General features: G+C 43.1%; 1 protein-coding gene across 2 annotated transcripts in view; it reads left to right on the forward strand.

The window, feature by feature from the left end:
* The window catches only part of PKD2 (polycystin 2, transient receptor potential cation channel), a gene marked incomplete at its 5' end in the record, with an annotated part of 48,738 nt that overhangs the window by 2,150 nt on the left and 26,829 nt on the right, over positions 1-19,759 (forward strand). For both annotated transcript variants that reach the window (XM_082653120.1, XM_082653121.1), the window contains 3 exons: positions 5,939-6,052; positions 14,794-14,927; positions 16,113-16,363. In XM_082653120.1, the coding sequence (XP_082509246.1) occupies positions 5,939-6,052; positions 14,794-14,927; positions 16,113-16,363 (499 nt within the window). The remainder of the gene's footprint in view (positions 1-5,938; positions 6,053-14,793; positions 14,928-16,112; positions 16,364-19,759) is intronic.

Below are 19,759 nucleotides of genomic sequence, written 5' to 3' on the forward strand. Positions count from 1 at the left end.
TCAGCTTAAGTATTTGATAACACTTAATGTTCTTTGGATAAACTCAATAATGGAATATAATGAAATATATGAGTGTATGTATAAGTTCATTTCTTTTAAAGAAAAGTTTCAGAAAATTTACAATGAATAAGGTAACAGTAAAACTTCTAGTCAAACCTTATCAGTGGTCTAATTAGTAGAATAGAATCATGAAAATCTTTTTTACAGAAAAATTTAGAATAAATTTTATTTTATTTCTTTTATGAAGAAATATAATTGATACTCTTGTCACTTATTAAGTAACATTTGTTAAATAATTAGTGACTATACTAGGTGCTACCAAAAAAATATATATATATAGCACATCACCATTTTCCTATGGATAGAAACCCAGAAAAGTGAAATGAATAACCATGAATGAGTTGTGATTTTTTTTTCCCCCCTCTTGGGATACCGATGACAAAAAATCTTATATACATTGTATAAGTAGTGCTCAGAGTCAGAAGAGAGAGTGACTTGGAATTTCTAAAGGTAGGAGCAATTACTCAAATTGGAGTGGTCAGGAGCTTCCCTGGAGGTCTCCAACCTTTTGTGACTTTCCATAACTCACTCAGACTTCCTGGCCTCTGTTCCTCATGTATAAAATGGAAGAGTTGAACCCAATCTTCAAGGTCCCTTCTAGCTTCAGCATATCCTGTGTTGTTGTTAAATGACATGAATCTGAGCTGGACAGCAAATGGTCATTTCTCTCCTTGGACACTAAATAGATCTATCCTCTTAGCAGGAGTAAGATAGCAATGAAGAAATGTTTGAGGCCTGAGGATGGGAGGAAATTGTGTCTAGCTAAGGAATTAAGAATTTACCCTTAAATATTAGGAAGCAGTTGGAAAGTTTTGAGCAGGGGCAGAGCACGTTGAAAGCGAATACGAGTCAAGCAGTGTGCTGGGCAGGAGAGCTTTGCAGAAGGAGACAGGGAAGCAGGAGGACCAGGTAGGAGGCCGCCAGTGAAGGGCTGACGGAGGCCTGCCCCGAAGGAAGCAAAGGAAGGCTGAAAGATGGAAAGACTGCTCCAGACTAAAAGATTTCTCCAACCCAATGATCTCGTTTACTTTTCTCTTAGCAAACGCTTCTTAATGCAGAGATAAAATTTAAGACTCTACATGAGTTATCATATTTTCTGAATTTCCAAAGTTGAATGTGTTTTATGGATATATCCGGGTACTAAAGTCACTTTCTGTTATTTCAGACATATATGCTTGGTTGGTTTTTTGTTTGTTTTCCTGGAGAAATCATAAAGAACTAGCTGTATTGGTCAGGGTGGGCTAAGCTGCTCTAAAAAATAGATACCTCCTCTCCCACTCACTATATTGTATCATCACTGTCCATATCCAGATCTTTTTTATCATCCCAAATAGAAGGTCTGCCCATTAAACAATAACTTCCCCTCCTCTTCCCCGCACCCCCCAGCCTCTCTTCCTCTTTCTGACTCTATGAATTTTTCTTTACTGGGTACCTCATATTAGTGGAATCACACAGTATTTGTCCTTTCATATCTGGCTTATTTCACTTAGTATAACGTTTTCGAGGTTTATCCAAGTTGTAGCATGTATCTGAACTTCATTCATTTTTGATGACTGAATAGTATTTCCTTGTATGTATATACCACATTTTGTTTATCCATTCATCAGTTGATGAACACTGGGGTTGTTTCTACCTTTTGGCTATTGTGACTTTCCCTTTATTTTTAATTGAACCCTCACTCCATAATTGCTTCCTTTTCCCTTTTTATTTGCACTATAATTGTGAACAAGTGAGATGTTGTATTTTCATCGCATGGGGATTTTTTTTTGAGGGAGGGTTGCTACTCTGCAGGGTGTGATAAGGCTATGCTAGTAACACAGTTTGTGCAGTCAACAGACATTTATTGAGCATCTCCCTTGTGGTAGGTACTAGGGATACAGAGATGAATAATACAAGATCCCAACTCCCAAGGAGTTTAGAGTTTAGTAGGGGGGTGAGAAGTGTAGGTAAATCATTGCAACGCCAGGTCCCAGTTGTGGGAGGGACCCAAAGAAGAAAGGACCTGCTCTACCTGGGGAGGTTAGAAGAAGTGAATCTTGAGTTATGTTTTGAAGGATTCAGGGGGGAGCTGGAGGAGGGAAAAATAGAGAAGTAAGACCAAGCAAGCTTGTAGCTCATTGGTACTTTTTCCTGTAGGCAGAGTCAGTGAGGGCTTCAAGCAGGGGGCTGATATGATATCATGCCAATCTGAAGATGATTCTAGCAAGAATGTAGAGAATGGGGTGAGGTGCATAGCACCAAATGCTGGGAGAATAGGTCAGGGTAAAGTGACAAAGGTGATACAGTGATAAAGTGTCAGTTGCACTGAGGATTGTGAGCTGGGATGGAAGAGCGCTAGATGAAAGAGAGAAACTATCAGAATTGTGGACCACCTCCATGTGAGGGTTATGAAAAGGGCCTGTCCCAGGATGAAACCCATGTTTCTGGGTTGGTACCATTAACCCACACAGGGCAAACAGGTTTCTAGAGAAAGGAACAGAAGAGAAATCTCAGTTTGGGGCATGTGAGTGTGAGCTGTCTGTGGAATACACAGGTAGATCACGCCATTAGCTGTGGCACACACCTGTCTGCATCTCAGGAGGGGGCTGCCTAAGAAATTTGAGATTCCAGCGTCAGTATCATAAGGTAGCAACTGACTATTCTGTAGAAAACGGACCAATAGTAAAAAGTCACTTCCCTTTCTGAAGGTGTCCCTGCAATTCAAATCACTGTGAAGAAAGATTGTATATATCTTCCTAAGCAAGGCCCACATGTGTCTAAGCCCCAAAACAGGATTCTTTTATGATGTGAGTGCAATCAGAATTTGGTAAGGCAATTCACAATGACTTCAAAGTCCATATGGATTTGGGTCTCCACGCCATTCTCAAATCTGGACCAACTAGGCGTCAGAAGTAGGACATTTCAGATTTGGACCTGTTTCTGAAGCCATAAAAGGGCCTCTTGCCGCCACTCTATTGCTGTACACATAATATTTCTAATTCCCAGAACAACCCCACAGAGAGGTACTCTTACCTCATTTCCAAATGAGGAAGTAGAGGCTCATGGCGTTAGGCAAGGTCTCACAGCTCCTAAGTGGCTGACCCTTCATTTGAACACAGCTTGGATTCCAGACCTCCACACTGCACCTTGTCACGATCAGTGAGTCACAGTGGGTTAATGTATTTCAGATGGGACAGGGTTAACGTGAGGCAAAAGAGCCACACTGAATTGTTTTTACCGTGGAACTGAGATATTAACAGGTGAAATGATAAAGTCGCTGGAATTAGCTTCAAAATAATTGACGAGTGGGTGAGGGTTTCCATGAATCCAGGTTGGTGTTGAGTTGATACCTGTTGAAGCTGGGTGAGGGGTACATGGGAGTTCATTATATTGCTCTCTCTTTGTGATTTTTTTTTATATATTGCAAAATAAAAAGGGTTTGGAAGCATTTGGATAAAAGAGTTGCAGAATGGCATTTTTTCTAAAGTCAGTTATTTATGTTGGAGACCTTTTTGGTGTTTTGGATTACCCATCTCAGAGTTTATGCATGTTAATTTGCATATTAATTGCAAATAAATTGCATGTTAGTTAATATGCATATTAATAAGTAACACTTATTGTTGAGGTGATGTGCTCCGACTTTGGGCTCTGGCATTGACTAATCACCTTCTTACACAGGAAGGAAATGGCATATTGTCCCGTGTCCCCTCATAATCGTGTTCTCCTAACAGATGGAGACACGTTATGTACTGAACGTGAGTGCCTGGAGGCACTCCCTCCGCAGCTGGGATGATGGCGGGAAAAGACAACCGTTGTTTTTGAAGAACGCTCCCATTTTGGACGTGAACGCTGCCCTTCACCATTCTTATTCTATCATCCCTGATGATAACTAAACATGGGAAGTAGTTGGCTACAGGACAGCTGTTTTTTCCATTTGTGGATGCAGCACTTCTCACCCATCAGGATGTGAAGGGATCCCCGTATCCTAAGACTGACCCTACTACATACACACCCAGTGGGGAAACTGGATGACATTTGTAAAGCAATAAGTATTTGAGGAGGTAGCTAGAGAAATTTAGAAAAAAGTAAATGCATAGAAATATACTCACATAACATATAAATAAAAGGGCTTGTTTCTTTTCATTTGGAATGTGTCATTCAAGGGCTAGAATTAAATTGCCGTAGACCATTGCAAATTTAGCCTGAAGAAAATTCGATAGGAGTTTGGTGTTTTCTGTTTGTAGGTCAAGCAAAACCATTTGCAAATAGTAAGAACCATGACTTTTCCTTATTGCGTAATTGTTTATAAACCATGGGAAAGAGTGAAATCACTGACCAAGTGAGACAAGGCAGCAGTCTCTGCGGATGGTCAAGGGACTAGCAATTTCCACTTATGCGTATATTTTAGGCCTGGCCTCCAAAAGAAATACGCCCAGAGAAATGGTGTGGTTTTATCCAGGGCTACTGAGCCTAATATTTGGCTGCCTCTGTGTTATTCTGAGCTGTAATTTTCCATGTCATCTAAGTTCGTAATAATTCTTTACTATGATGGAGTTTCAGCGAGCAGACATTCTGCTTGGTGCATTTCTTCTGAGTGAGTAATCCCCTGACACAACCACCAGGTGTTGGCAGAAGCAAACCTGGTCATAAGTCATGCTCCCCTTCCGGCGTGGCGAAACCTAGGACGCATAACCCAGTGTCTTTGAGAGCAGTTGCTGATTTTTCCTAAAGGAAATTTGGGAGAAAAGAAGAAAAGGAAACGAAATACCCCAATTTAGGAGTAGAACTAATGTATGATTATAAGACTTAAAAAGTACATAAACACTAGCAATGAAGTCATTTCTTCCAAGTGCAAGACCACATACCATTTTCCCCTTGTTCTCTGTGTGGCTGGATTGTGGCATCAGTGGCTCGGTGAGTTTCTGTGATGGAAGGGGTTAAAGTCTGTGGGAAAGAAGTGTGAGGCAATTTGCCATTAACAGCTGACCTAATCTAACAGAAAGAATTGAGAGGTTTGTCTTTTTTGGAAAACACTAAGGCTCTTCCAAGTAACCAGCAGTGTGACTTGACCACACTGCTCACTAGCTGGGGTTTGGACGGCCACCATGTCTGTCTGCTGGCTGCGTCCACAACTGTGGGATCTCTCTCCAGGCAGCTCACCATGGCTTATGTCATCTTCGCTCAGCCGGCCCAACGCTTTTTCCATCTGCTAAAATATGGAGCACGGGTGCTGCTTTTACCCTTTCTCCAAAGAGAGAGGGAAGGCAGATGAGTTCGTTGCTTTTCATTTAAAAATCATACGTTAATTGGCATTTTTTAAAAACTGTTCAGCTAAGCGTGTTTAGTGTAATCAGTCAGCACTGAATTTCTTAAAAGGCAAAAATGGGTACAGAGCAGAGATTTTACACCGGTGTGTTAGAAGCTTGATAGATGTTTCCATAATGAAATGGTGCTCCGACCAGGACCTCTTTTCATCAGGGGTGACCTAAAAAGTATTGTTTGCAATGTTACATCATGTACTAACGAGGATAATTAATTTAGTAACACGGTAATTCCTCCCGCATATAGGAAGGACCGATGTGTATGCATAATTATTAAACCTAAACTTCCTCTTCTCTTTCTAAATTTTTACTAAGATATTTTCTAATGAGGTTGGGAGTTTAGACAATGATCAGATCATTGCCTTGTGTTTTGCACATCTGGGGGGATGGTAGCGGCTTATGTATTCCTAAATTAAAGGTATTCCTGCTAAAACCATTTCTCGGTTGCCTTTAGAGCATGCTAAAAAAAAATCCAGGAGCATCTCCCTTAAAGGTATACTGTTTTTTATGTGTTTTTCCTTTTGCCATTCATGAGATTTTTAAAAAATAAAATGACTTCCTTTATTACTGTTTTAAAGGTCTCTGGGGAACAAGGCTCATGGAGGAAAGCAGCGCTGACCGAGAGAAACACCTGAAAAGTGTTTTACGGGAACTGGCCACGTATCTCCTTTTTCTCATAGTCTTGTGCATCCGTAAGTAGAACATTTTCTTCCACTAGAGGAAAAGTTTTGGAAATATTTGACCTGTCAAAATCGTGATTAAGAGGAACTGTAGATGCACCAGTAACGGTTAATTCAGAAGTTCTCTCCTCTGTTATCAATTCCAATTTACAGTTTGGTAAAGCTCTCCTCTCTCCTCTGGTAAACACTGATCAAAATTCGGCATTATTCGATTGGCCGGTTTGTTGTCAGTTGTGACCATCTTCACTATGAGATGCACAGGGCGACCTGCCAGACACCAAGTAACCAAGTAAAAGGATTTTTGTATTAGATTCTTAACAATAATTACAGCATTACTGTTATTACATCAAGTAATGTAAAGTGTACACAGGAATTATTTTCCAAGTTTAACTTTCAGAAAATACAAATAATGTCACCTAATATTGCTTTTATGTCTATTTATATTTAAAAGTCCCCTTTTTTTGGATTCGGATGTGTTGTGTGGATGCCTTCACTCTAACTAATCATTTCTTCCAAATCTTCAATAATTGTAGATTTTTACTCCGTAGGAAACTTACTGCAGACTCATCTCTTTCTGTTTTCTTTCTCCTTTCTTCTTTCAATACATTCCTGCATTGTCTGGGAGGGGAGGGATGCCTTAGCCAGAAACAACTCTTAGAAACTGTTTGCCTCCAAGTCCAGAAGGTCACGGGCAAAGGACTTATCCTCTGAATCAAAGGATGTTGGTTGATGGAGTTCTGTCGTGTCCTCTCTAAAGCCCTTTATGAGAACAGACAGGAAGCAGATTTATGACCACCAGGACCTCTTAGCATATTCCTCAGGGAAAGGAGTTTGTTCTTACAGTGTACACTTAGAAATGCTTAAAAACCAACATCAACCGTGGAAAGAGTTCCCTTCTTTGTAAATGGAGAGAGTCCTGATTTAATCAATACTTTAATAATGCCATTCTTATTACATTAAAATTGACCACCTTGAATTTAATTGACTAAGCGCTAAAAGCTTCCTTTAAAAATGTTTTTTGTTTACTAGATTTATAAGAAGATGTGTAAGTTGAACATAAAAGATTAAGGAAACATTTAAGCTTTTGATATTTGTAATTTTAAGAAATTGAATATTGATTTATGTAATATCCCCACACTGGTTTTTACTAATACTAGTAAGCTCTTAATGAGACTCAAACAGGGCATGACTTCTCACATTTTCTGAGAATTTGACTATCCAAGTGGGAACTTAAGAAAAAGAGAAAAAAAGTAAAAAAGAAAAAAAGTATATATGTATGAACAACATTCGTTTTCTTGCTTTTTTCTTCCTAATTTTCTGAACTTTTCTGTTGTTTGTTTAGGAAGAAATCTCTCTCATTACCTTTAAAAGCATGTTATCTAAGAAATGCTGAAAACCTAGAAATGATCTATTCAGTACATTAAAAGTTATTAAGCAAGAGATGTGATATTTTTTAACTTTTATGTTCTGAGCTGTTAGAACTTAGAGTAAATGCTGAAGTGAAGTTTGCTTCCAGTGTAGAAATGGTGCTTAAATATTAAACTTCAGTGGCCTTAAATTTTAACAGGTAGATTAGAATCATTATTATTACTAATTTTTTTCAAGCATGACACATACATTCATACACAGATTTTATGCAAAATATAGGTGCTCCTATATGTCTAAAATTTCATTGTTCCCCAAAATTGCCTAAACATCAGAATCACCAAGAGAATTTCTTTTATAATTGTAGTTTGCCTGGATCTACTAAATCAAAGCCTTCCAGATGTGGCCCAGAGAAGTGAATTTTCAGATGCACTGACCAGCTTTGGGAACTAGGCCAGATAAACTGAGTAGCTAGAGTTTTAGGAAACAAGCTTGTCACATAACTAACTAGCGTTTTCTTGTTTATTTTAGAATTTTTATGCTTTTTGTTCTTTTTCACACTAATCACATTTTTGCTTCTTATATCAGCTACATTTTTTACATAGGCAAAGTTTTTTTTTCAAAATATTGTAGAATCTCTGTGTAAGAAGGAATCTTGGCAGTCGTGGATCAAACCTCCACTGAATGCTAAAACTCCCCCCTGCAACATCCTTCCCAAAAGGTCAGTCATCCTGCCTCCAGTTGGGCAAGAGTTCCAGGTTAAGGGACTGACTCCTTCGAAATAGTTCATTTTATTTTTCTATGGCTGTGTTAGAAAGTTCTTCCTTATGCAAAACCAAAGTCTGTCCTCATCTACCTTCCCGTCTTAGTTTTACTCTCTAAGCCAGCCTAATACCAGGGACCTTTCCCATGTCTCTCCTCCAGTTTAGCGTGTCAGAAGTTTGGAGACAGACGTTCAATCTCCTCCAAGTCTTCTCTAGGTTAAACCTTTCCAGTTCCCTTAGCTGTTGATCATGTGATTGGAGACATGCCTTTGAACAACCCATCTGATAGAAACTCCCTCCAGTTTATCAGAGTCCCTCCCTTTTTTTTTTAAGGGGATGCATTTATTGTCACTCTTCCAAATGTACCAAAAAAATGAGAAAATAACCCCCAACTCAATTCCCCTCACCTCCACAACATTCTCCCCAGCACAAATAATTTTTCCCAAAACCACAAACATAAACTGGTTCTGATATTCTCATAAATATCAGTACACCTAAGCTGCGTCTTTATTCCCGTCTTGCCCCTAGGTTCTTCATGACCATTTTTGTTTGTTTGTTTGTTTTGTTTTTTAGCTTCCATATATATGTGTTAGCATACGGTATTTGTCTTTCTCTTTCTGACTTCACTCTGTATGACAGACTCTAGGTCCATCCACCTCACTACAAATAACTCAATTTCGTTTCTTTTTATGGCTGAGTAATATTCCATTGTATATATGTGCCACATCTTCTTTATCCATTCATCCGATGATGGACACTTAGGTTGCTTCCATCTCCTGGCTACTGTAAATAGAGCTGCAATGAACATTTTGGTACATGACTCTTTCTGCATTCACGTGCAGTCTTAAGTTCACAGGCTACAGTCCATGGGAAGTAACTGCTAAAGACCAACTATGGCTGGAAAGCTCTCTGACCTTTTCAGTACTGGACAAAAACTACAATAACGGGCTTCCCTGGTGGCGCAGTGGTTGGGAGTCCACCTGCTGATGCAGGGGACGCAGGTTCGTGCCCCGGTCCGGGAGGATCCCACGTGCTGCGGAGCAGCTGGGCCTGTGAGCCATGGCCGCTGGGCCTGCGCGTCCAGAGCCTGTGCTCCGCAACGGGAGGGGCCACAGCGGTGAGAGGCCCGCGTACCACAAAAAAAAAAAAAAAAAAACTACAATAACAAGAAATGTATATTCATATATAAATATTACTTTAAACATGGCCTTTACTCCACGTGCATAGCCTTCTCTTTATTTCTTCGTGGTAACTTCTATGTAAATATTACATGCTTTTCTCTCTTGTTTTAAAAAAAAAATTACACTACTTAATACAGGCAGGCATTCACAAAAGCACTTGTGTTGACAACCTCTATCCCTCAAAGATTTCCATCACAACTTGTCACTTACCTTTGAATTTTAACCAAAGCTGCATTAAAATATTTGGGCGTGTTAATAATTTTAATGCACCTCTCTGGTTTATTCTGCAGCCACACTCTGCCTCCTGAAAGGCCCTCACCCAGGTCACCAGGGACGTCTTAATTGCCAAATTTTATGGGCTCCTTTTAGCCTTTCTCTCTCATTTGGTCCCAAATGAGACATTTGGCATTCCACAAACTTCCCTCTTTGGCTTCTGTGACTCCCTCTCTTCCTGTATCCCTCCTTACTCTATTCACTTTCTTCATTTTTTTCTTTCTGAGATGTGTTTAGACAGACGATTTTCTGTGACTGGGTCTTTGCCTTTCTCTTCAAGGGATCTTCCCTGCAGCTTCAGCTGGTCCTGTACACTGGCGCTCCCAAGTTCCTCCCGACCTCTCATGGACCACGAATCTTGTGCCAGCTTTTACTGGACCTCTCCACCGGTGCATCTCAGGGGCATCCTTAACATTTCTCAACCTGGACTCACCCTGTCCATCCAAACATGCTTTGCTCACGTTCTCTATCTGGTTTACTATTAACATCACCCCCATGAATGCCTCTCCCCAAACCTTGAAAAAGAATGTGAGTGATCCCTTCTGATACAGTATAAAGTTTGATATCTATGTAATACATTAAGTCGTATGTTCTATTATAAAACCCCTAATGTCCCGAGATCATTTTTATCTTCTTTCTCTGTCAAAGATTTGAGAGATGTAAATTTGTTTCTAAGTGTTATTGTGGTTTTGGTAATTCTCCTTCTATTACTAGAAGACGTTGCTTTATATATCTTGATATTGTTATTCAATACATAAAAGTTCATTCTAGTTATATCATTGTGTAAAGTATCATTTATCAATAAAAGATCATCTTTTTCTTTAACTCAGTACTCACCTTATAATCTCCTTTGTCAGATGATTGCAATACCACTTAACACCTTTTGTATATCTAATATATATCTTCTCATTCCTTTATTTTTAACTTCATTTTGAATGGGTCTCATAAAAATTCTAAAGATACATTTTTAAATTTTTTAACCAATATTTAAGACTATGATCTGGTAAGTTTAAGCTCTTTACATTTCATGCTTTTGTCAGATTTCTGCCATCTTATTTTTTCCTCTCTTTTACACTTTCTTGGTATTTTTCATTTCTCTTCTTCTTTTTGTTACATTGGAAATTTTTTCTTTGCTTTTTATTCCACTGATCTGGAGTTTATACAGCGCAGTCCCCTTTATATAGTTTTTAGTATTTAAGCCTATATTTTTTCAGCCATATTAAGAAGAAAATGGTGTCTGTAGCCTATTTTTAAATGAGACCATGTTTTTTGGTTTGTTTTTGTTTTTTTTTGTGGTACGCAGGCCTCTCACTGCTGTGGCCTCTCCCGTTGCGGAGCACAGGCTCCAGACGCGCAGGCTCAGCGGCCATGGCTCACGGGCCCAGCCGCTCCGCGGCATGTGGGATCTTCCCGGACCGGGGCACGAACCCGTGTCCCCTGCATCGGCAGGCAGACTCTTAACCACTGCACCACCAGGGAAGTCCGAGACCATGTTTTAAGACAGCTTTAGTTAGTTTACATGCTGATTAGTTGGTGATGCTGTGATAATGTTTTCTTTTCTGGCTTATTTCATAGAAAAGCGAATCTGAGAGTTAAGACGAGGACTAAATAGCAGAAAAAAAATATATGCACATAGGATATACGTGTCCTTTACCTTATATTTTTAAAATATTTTCCTCTCTTTTCTGATACTCGTTTATGGTTATTTCATGATGTAGCTTTCTTCTTTACAATTCAGTTCATTTAAAGAGTGTATGTTACCTTCCAAGTGGGCTTTGCCCATCAGGGACTGAAAGGAGAAACGATGTAACAGTCTTACATTTCTATTGCATTTAACAGTATGCAAAATCTGTGTTCACATAACATTTCTCCCAGTGAACTACACAAAAGCCTTAGATGTTATTATTCCCATTTTCTAGATAGTGAAACTCAGGCTCAGAAAAATTAAATACTTGTCCAAGATCCCAAGATACCGAGACCCACAATTATGAACACGGAGGCTGACTTAAGGGTGAAGGAAATCTTAAACTCAAACCCAAATCGTTCTGATTTCAAATCCCGGGGGGTCCTTTAGCTCCAGCCTAGCTGGACTCATGATGCAGCTGACCCCTGGAGTGTGTGGAGCTGTCACTTGAAGATATCCCTTGGACCAGCCCACTGCCTGGCGCAAGGGAGGGACGGAGTTAACGTTAGCTGACTGAAGGTGTTAGAATCGTCATCCCCTTCAACCACTAGGTGGCATTGTTTCTCTGGATGTCCAGCAGGTGGCACTGCATAGCCAAGAGGATGTACCCCTTCCCTTTCAGCGAAGTTCTCAAATTCCATACAGGTCCTGAGAATTTCAAAAGCAATCAGTATTAAAAGTACAGGACAATAAAGGAGATGCATTTTAAAATCAGTGGCTAAAATACATACATATTGCATATTTATAAATCAAAAAATTTAAATAATTTGTCATAATTCTTTTTCAACAACCAAAAAAACCCCACAGGTAAAAAAATTTAAGAGTGATCTACATTAACCAGCCAATCCAAAGAAAATTCTAATTTCAAATTAATTCCAAAAATCAATGTAATAATCATTTAGTCGGCTTTGGGGAGCCTTCACGACCCCTCTTTAGCATGATATCAGCTTTGGATCTGAAGAAGGCCTTTGCAGAACACATCGTACCTTGTCCACCCCTCTGTGGGAGCTGGTAGGCAGTGCTCCCCCTGGGGACACCGTGAGCACCTCTTCTTGAGGACAGAGATCACATCTTTTTTTTTTTTTTTTTTTTTTTTTTTTTTTTGCGGTCCACGGGCCTCTCACTGTTGCGGCCTCTCCCGCTGCGGAGCACAGGCTCCGGACGCGCAGGCTCAGCGGCCATGGCTCACGGGCCCAGCTGCTCCGCGGCATGTGGGATCTTCCCAGACCGGGGCACGAACCCGCGTCCCCTGCATCGGCAGGCGGACTCTCAACCACTGCGCCACCAGGGAAGCCCCAGAGATCACATCTTGCGCATCTTCATGTGTAACACCTTGTCCCATCAATGGATTAAAAGTCCAAACCCTGAACTCCAGTCCGATGCAGTCTTAAGAGGTGACAGGTTATGTAACACTGGAAGAGGAGTGTTGTTGTCCTAATTAGTGGGTCATAGGATGACAGGTGATGGAACCTAACTGTGAGGACTGGAAGAGGTCCCTTCCCCTCTAGATGCGGCACACGAGCCACGTGGTCGTGTGTGTTTATTGCTTCACTGACTGACTGCTCGAGATGCCTCACAGACACGCTTGTGTTTGGATCACTATTATCCACTCCTCTCTTTTAATCTTAATTCTCTGTGATGTTTGAGTAGGGAAGGGGACTAGGTGAAGGAAAGATGTAATCCCCAAATCACTTATTATGAGGTTTTAAAATGCATTGTATGCTGCCTGAAGATTATTACAGAATCAGCTAAGTAGTCATTGCTTGCTGGGTGTTGAGAACTGTGATCGAAAGACCTATAAAACCTCTGTGGTCAAAAGAAGCATAAAAGGAAGTATTTCCTTCCTCTTGAAGTGTTTTGTCATCTAATTGTAGGTATCAAAGCGTATGATACCTGCAATCATTAGAGTTCGGCATTAAGACAGCACTCGTTAAAGTGCTGAAATTTTTAATAGATAACGTTGTAGCGATCTGGTTAAGGAGGAAGAACCACCATTATTGGACATTTAAGTGTCAGCCACTGTATTGGATAATTTTTAGTTTTGTTTTTTTTTTAAGAAATGCTGTTCTGCCTCTTCTTTCCCTTTATTTATTTTTAATTTTGGCTGTGCTGGGTCTTTGTTGCGGTGTGTGGGCTCTGCTTTGTGGCACACGGGCTCTCTAGTTGTGGCACACAGGTTCCGGAGCACGCGGGCTCAGTAGTTGCAGCGTGCGGGCTTCGTTGCCCCGCGGCATGTGGGATCTTAGTTCCCCGACCAGGGTTCGAACCTGCCTCCCCTCCGTTGGAAGGCGGATTCTTAACCACTGAACCACCAGGGAAGTCCCATTTAGTTATATATATTTTTAAGCACCAAAAACTCCCATGAGATAGCTAATTACTCCTTACAGAAGAGGCAACTAAAGCTTAGAGAGTCTGAGCAACTTGTACAGCTCATACAGCAAGTAAGAGGCATGACCCAGACTCAAAGCCTGATCTCCTGTGACCTGCTGAGCCTGTACGTGATCGCCCCACCTTTCTCCAGGACCATTCAGAATGGGCTGGTAAGATCGGCAGGTCTTCACGTCAGGGGTGTGGCTTGAGTTTAGAGTGTGCCACGCAACAGCTGGTAGGTGGCTGGGAGGCAGATGTGTCTGTTAGTCAGCATCCCAGAAGGAAAGAGATGGGAGACTCACAGCGGCAATTGTGGGAGTTCAGCGAAAGGACCGTTTACGGAGGTGTGGCGGCAGGGTTATAGGAGCCAACGAGGGGACACGAGGCTCTTGGGCAAGGTTCCCACCTCCGGGCCTGGAGGGACAAGGGCAGGGAATGGCGTGGTGTGAACCTGGTGTGGCTGGGGGAGAAGAGATGCCCCCAGCAGCGGTGGCCACCGTTAGAGGGTCCCCGGCAAACTGCACCCAGGCAGTGAGGGCGTGGGAGCAGGGAGAACAAACCCAGCTCTCTCTCTCCTCGGGCCGTCAGGTCTCCTGTGTGGCCTCCTGTGGGCTGAATGCACCGGAAACCAGAAGACAGGGGAGTCCAGTCAGTCTGCAGCGGTCAGCCTCAGGGTGCAGAGCAGGGCACACGAGAATGGGGAGTTGATGTGGGAACAAGACGAGAGTGGGCTGCCCACGCCGTCGTAGGCAGAGGGGGCGGCAGGCGCACAGCCGGAGAACGTGGGGCTCGGCGTGGCGTCTGCTGGGGCGTAGGGCTCTCGGGCAGGGAGGGTGCTCCGGGAGGTGGTGGGAGGCGAAGTCGAAGGGCGTCTTGGGGTCCCAAGTGGCAAGGAGGGGGCACCTGATCTTAATCCGGTGCTCAGTGGTAAGCCAGTTTTGTTTCATGGAAGCCAGTGTTAATTCATTTCTTGTGTAAGCCAGAGAGCTGGGGAGGGATCCTGGAACAACGATGCAGGGAAGGGAGGCGGGATGGCTGTCTGCCCGTCCGCCGGGATCGTGTGAGTGCGTGTGCAGGATCCCTGGCAGAGTTCATTTGGCCCTTTCTGTCTTCCAGTGACCTATGGGATGATGAGCTCCAGTGTGTACTACTATACCCGGATCATGTCCCAGCTCTTCCTGGACACCCCGGTGTCCAAAACGGAGAAAACTAACTTTAAAACTCTTTCTTCAGTGGAAGACTTCTGGAAGGTATTTGCAGATGACCTCTTGCTCTTGAAAATTGTCCATTTAGCTTCGTAAATTCAGTTCAGGCCCACGAGGGCGGAATTTCATTGTGTTGTCTTGCTTCGTTTTTTGTTTTTGTCTCTTTGCTGGTGTTGGAATGTACCCCAGAACCGTGCCTGATACAAGGCAGGCACATTCTTTCAAAGATCTCTAATGTAAAATTCAACCCAGCCCTCCCCAACTTGTCACGAATTCCAACATTAGGGTTAGAGGATAAGCAATGAGGGATACCATAGGAAAAATACGAAACTGATCTGGGAGATGTGTTCAGAATCTAAGAGAATGGGGAGGGAAATTGGAAAGGAAATGATTACTTCCTTCTGGGGAAATACTTGCTAAAATTCTTAGTAAACCCTGGGGTCAGTGCTGTTGATTTTAAAGATAGAGGAACTGGGTCACAAGAACCTAAATATACTAAATAATGCCTAAAAATACTTGACATCCAAAACCACACTTGTATAATATGAATCTTTTCCACCTCAAGGGGGCAAATCACTCCATCTCTATTGATTGTCTGATAAGGATAAGACCCTGAGAAATGGCTGGGTCTGTCTTTCCTACAGGCAAACTAATGAGAAACTTCTCACATGTGTACAGTTCTGTGATAATGAATGCCACACTCTAAAAATGGAGGGAAGGAGGGGGGGATGAGAAGTTAGAGAGTTCATTCACCCTATGACAAAATAATCCAGACAATTACAAGGTCCATCAGATAGCAGACTGATTTTCAAAACTAGCATCTTTTCCTCTCCAGTGATGGTGAACCATGATTATGTGGGACGCTGTTGTACTAAGGGAAAGTGGAATTGATCATGGTTACGGATGCGTTGCAAACTGCACCCTCTCCCCAGCCTTTAGTCCTGGAGTAGAAATCAAGAGTCGCCACGTATGAAGTGCCCATTCTGTGCCAGGTGTAGCCACCATACAAAAGATAGGCATTACAGACGCAGACGCTCGAGGCCTCACAGCCAGCAAGGAGATGACAGAGCAGGACTGGAGCAGGGTCCAGCCTCTCTGACAACAAAACCCACCCTTGTCACTCTACCCTGTTCACAGAGTTGCCAAACTGTTGGTCACACAAACATCCCAGGAAGGAGTAAGGCAGCCTCTGAGCTGAGAGTTTTTCAGAAATGATGCCTTTGCTTTCAGTTTGCAGAAGGCGCTTTGTTGGACGGGCTCTACTGGAAGATGCAACCCAGCAACAGAACGGAAGGCGACGACCGAAGCTTCATCTACTACGAGAACCTACTCTTAGGGGTACCACGTCTACGGCAACTCAGAGTCAGAAACGGATCCTGTTCCATCCCCCTGGACTTGAGAGATGAGATTAAAGAGTGCTATGATGTCTACTCTGTCAGCAGTGAAGACAGGGCTCCATTCGGTCCGAGAAATGGAACCGCGTAAGTGTCTGTGGCTCGGGGCCCTGGGCTGTCACGGACATTCATTCATTCGTTCTCTAACCCCTTCACCAAGGAGAAGATGCCTTCAATGCCTGCATTTAAGGCCGTGGCCAAACTTTGGCTTCTCAAGTTTTCTGTACTTTTTACCCCCTTTCAGCTTCTGCATACTTATTTTTCAGAAGGCTAAATGGCTGACCATATCTCCACAGGAAAGAAGCTACCTTCACCTTCAGGGGTTTCTTTTAAGGTGCCTGGATCCTATTTTTATAAATCCAGTAACATGGTTCACCAGGTTGTTACTAGGAAGGTTTCTGGTACAGAAATTCTTTTGTATTAGCTCTTAGAAATAAATTTGTGTTCACACTACAATTACTTAAAGTGTATCATAAGCTCATGAGGCAGTTCTTCTGTCTGGTTTAAAGGCTGTCCTTCTCAAATGTGTGTTTTTGATTTTGAGTACGTGTCTGCATTGTGTGTATTTGCAGGGATTTTGGGTGCTCTTTGTCAACATACTTAAAACATCCTGTGTATTAAGGGAGGACAGTCCTTATTTCTAGAATTATTACAAAAAGTGAGAAGAGTTCTCGGGTTGTCCCAAGGTGGACATCTTGGGGCACGGGCCCTGGGTGAGTCACTGTGGATAGAATTGTCTTCTAAGTTTCACTAAACTAATTCTTTCAGTTCATCTAGATCCCTTTCTTGAGAACTGAGACACCAGAATCCAGATTAGTTAATGCGCAATGAGGACGAACACCTTTTCCATAACCAGATTCTTCGTCTGTCGTCCAGTACACACCCTCTTTAGTACCTGGACCCATAAGGAACAAACTTACTAAACATCCGAAGATTTAGAGTAAAAAGACTGAATCTCAAAAGACATGTTTTCCAGATTGTGATAGTGATTTTGCTCACTAATGCTCCTTTTTCCAGTTCCTGCAAAGCATAAGTTTGCACTTGAACTTATGGTACCTTGTCTAATATTTTATCTCATCTCATGCCATTGGTAAGAGAGATTCATGCAGCCTCTGTTCCATGCTAGACGCTGTCTAAGAAGTGAATTCATGCATTATCTCATCTACTTTTCACAGAACAACTCTGAAATAGGTATCAGCTCCATTTTATAGATGAAAAAACATCACTGCTAGTAAATGGGACCAGCTTGACTCCAAAACCCATGTTTCTTTTATGACGCCACGTTGCTTCTTCCATATTAATTACGTTGCTAGAGTGGCTGCCTGCTGCCCTCAGTTCCCCGTCAGAATTCAAGCTTCTTGAGGGCAGGGACTCTGTTTTGTTCACTGCTGTATTTCCAGAGCTTTGAACAGTGCCTAGAACATCCAAGACGCTTATAAGTGATTTTCACTACAGGGTAGGCTACTGAAGGGATCGTTCTTGTGTGTATTTAAACCATCCCAGGTCCTGCCAGAGTCTGATAGAAGATGAGTGTGTATGCTACCTGTATGTCCCACCAGCTCCGATAATTCAATATGCCCCAAACTGAGCTCGTCGCTTTTTATCATTCATTATTTATTTGTTTGTTTGTTTGTTTGTTTATTTTTGGCCATGCCACGCGGCATGCGGGATCTTAGTTTCCCCAACTAGGGATCGAACCCGTGCCCCCTGCATTGGGAGCGCGGAGTCTTTTTTTTTTTTTTTTTTTGCTGCGACAGGTCTTAGTTGCAGCACGCGGGATCTTCGTTGCCACGTGCAGGATCATTAGTTGCGGCATGCGAACTCTTAGTTGAGGCATGTGGGGTCTAGTTCCCTGACCAGGGATCGAACCCGGGCCCCCTGCATTGGGAGCGCGGAGTCTTAGCCACGGGACCCCCAGGGAAGTCCCGGAACTCATCACTTTCTTGTCGAATGTGTCCTTCCTTCTGTTCACGGCACCACCATCTTCGCATTACCCAAAAAGAGACTGGAGTCTTTCTTCAGAAGCCCCCTCTCCCTTGCCCCAGCTTCCAGATCAGTGCCAGGCTCTGTTGACAGTCACCTCCGTGGCCCTGTCTCGGCCCTCCCTTGTCCTTCCCAGCTCACTGCTCTAGTTCACGCCCCATCGGTTCTTGCAAGGACAGCTGACTCAGCTGTGTCGGGGTCCCTGGGACCAGCCTCACGGAGTTCAGCGATTCTCTGGAAGGGCTCCCAGGATTCAGCATATATTCATGGCCGAGCTTTACTACAGTGAAAGAAAATACGCAAAAGCAGCGGAAGGGACAGGCTCATGGGGCAAAGTCTGGAGGGAACCAGGTGCCAGGTTGTAAAGGTCCTCTCCCAGTGGAGCCACACAAGACATGCGTCTTCCTCCAGTGACGAGTTGTGACAACATGTAGGAAGCATTGTCTGTCCGAGAAGCTCAGCAGAGACTTGGCGCCTCCCATGTGTTTCTGGGTGCTGGTTACATAGGCAGGCTCCGGCCAGCACATCCCCAAATCTCAGACTCCCAGAAGGGAGGCAGGCGTGGGCATGAGCCACCTTGTTTGTACAGAAGCCTAGGCACTGTGAGCCTCTCCTTCTGGTCAGAGGAAGTTTCATATCAGTGTAGGGAGCCGTTTATCACTGAAATTCCAGATGCCAGCCGAGTCCAACCTGAATGCTTTAAGGAGAGGCGGTCTCGGACCCGCTGTGTTAACTCTCTTCCACACATGCGTCCTCTCTCTTTCCTCACCACTCCAGGTAACCCCGTTCTGTGCCTCCCAGAGACCTTCCCTTCGGTGACCCCTTCACGCCTGCCCCCTCGCCATCTGACCAGAGTCCACCTTTCAGCCTTCTCTCCTTCATCATATGGGCGCCAAACCGAACTACTGGCGGATGCCTTGTACTTCTCCGGCCCCGCCTGGCTCAGGCTTAAAAACACCCTCCCCATCCACCTGCCTAAGTCTGAATCCTGCTTACCTTTCACAGCCTAGGTTCAACGTGGCTTCTTCCAAAGCCTTCTCTGGTTCATCTTTCCCATCATCGCTGAACCTCCAAAGAAGGCTAGCTTCCCTCTGCTTGGCCCGAGCAATTTTTCTATGATTCTTTGTTGGTTCTTCTTATCACATACCTTGTATTTTCGGTGTTTAATTACAACTTTCCTCTCCCCACTTATTATAAATTGGGGAGAGAAAGGATCTTAGTTCATCTTTCCATCCTCATTAATACCAGAGACGCATCTGGTTCCTGAGAGCCTGTAAACGTTTGTGGGTTAAGCTCCCAAATGCCGTGTGGAGTCTTATTTAGTTGAGCTGCTGACCGTGGCACCTGATGAACTCGTACCTCTCTTGGCTGCAATTTTTGGGGGGCCTAGGGTCAGCTAGTCCCTAAGTAAGTCACCCTGAAAGGCAACCATATAAACTGAGGGCTAACAGCACAGGCCTCTGAAGGCAGACTGTCCTGGGGTGGGTTCCTGACTCTACC

The sequence above is a fragment of the Grampus griseus genome (assembly GCF_964374135.1).
Source record: "Grampus griseus genome assembly, chromosome: 4".
NCBI classification, from domain to species: Eukaryota; Metazoa; Chordata; class Mammalia; order Artiodactyla; family Delphinidae; genus Grampus; species Grampus griseus.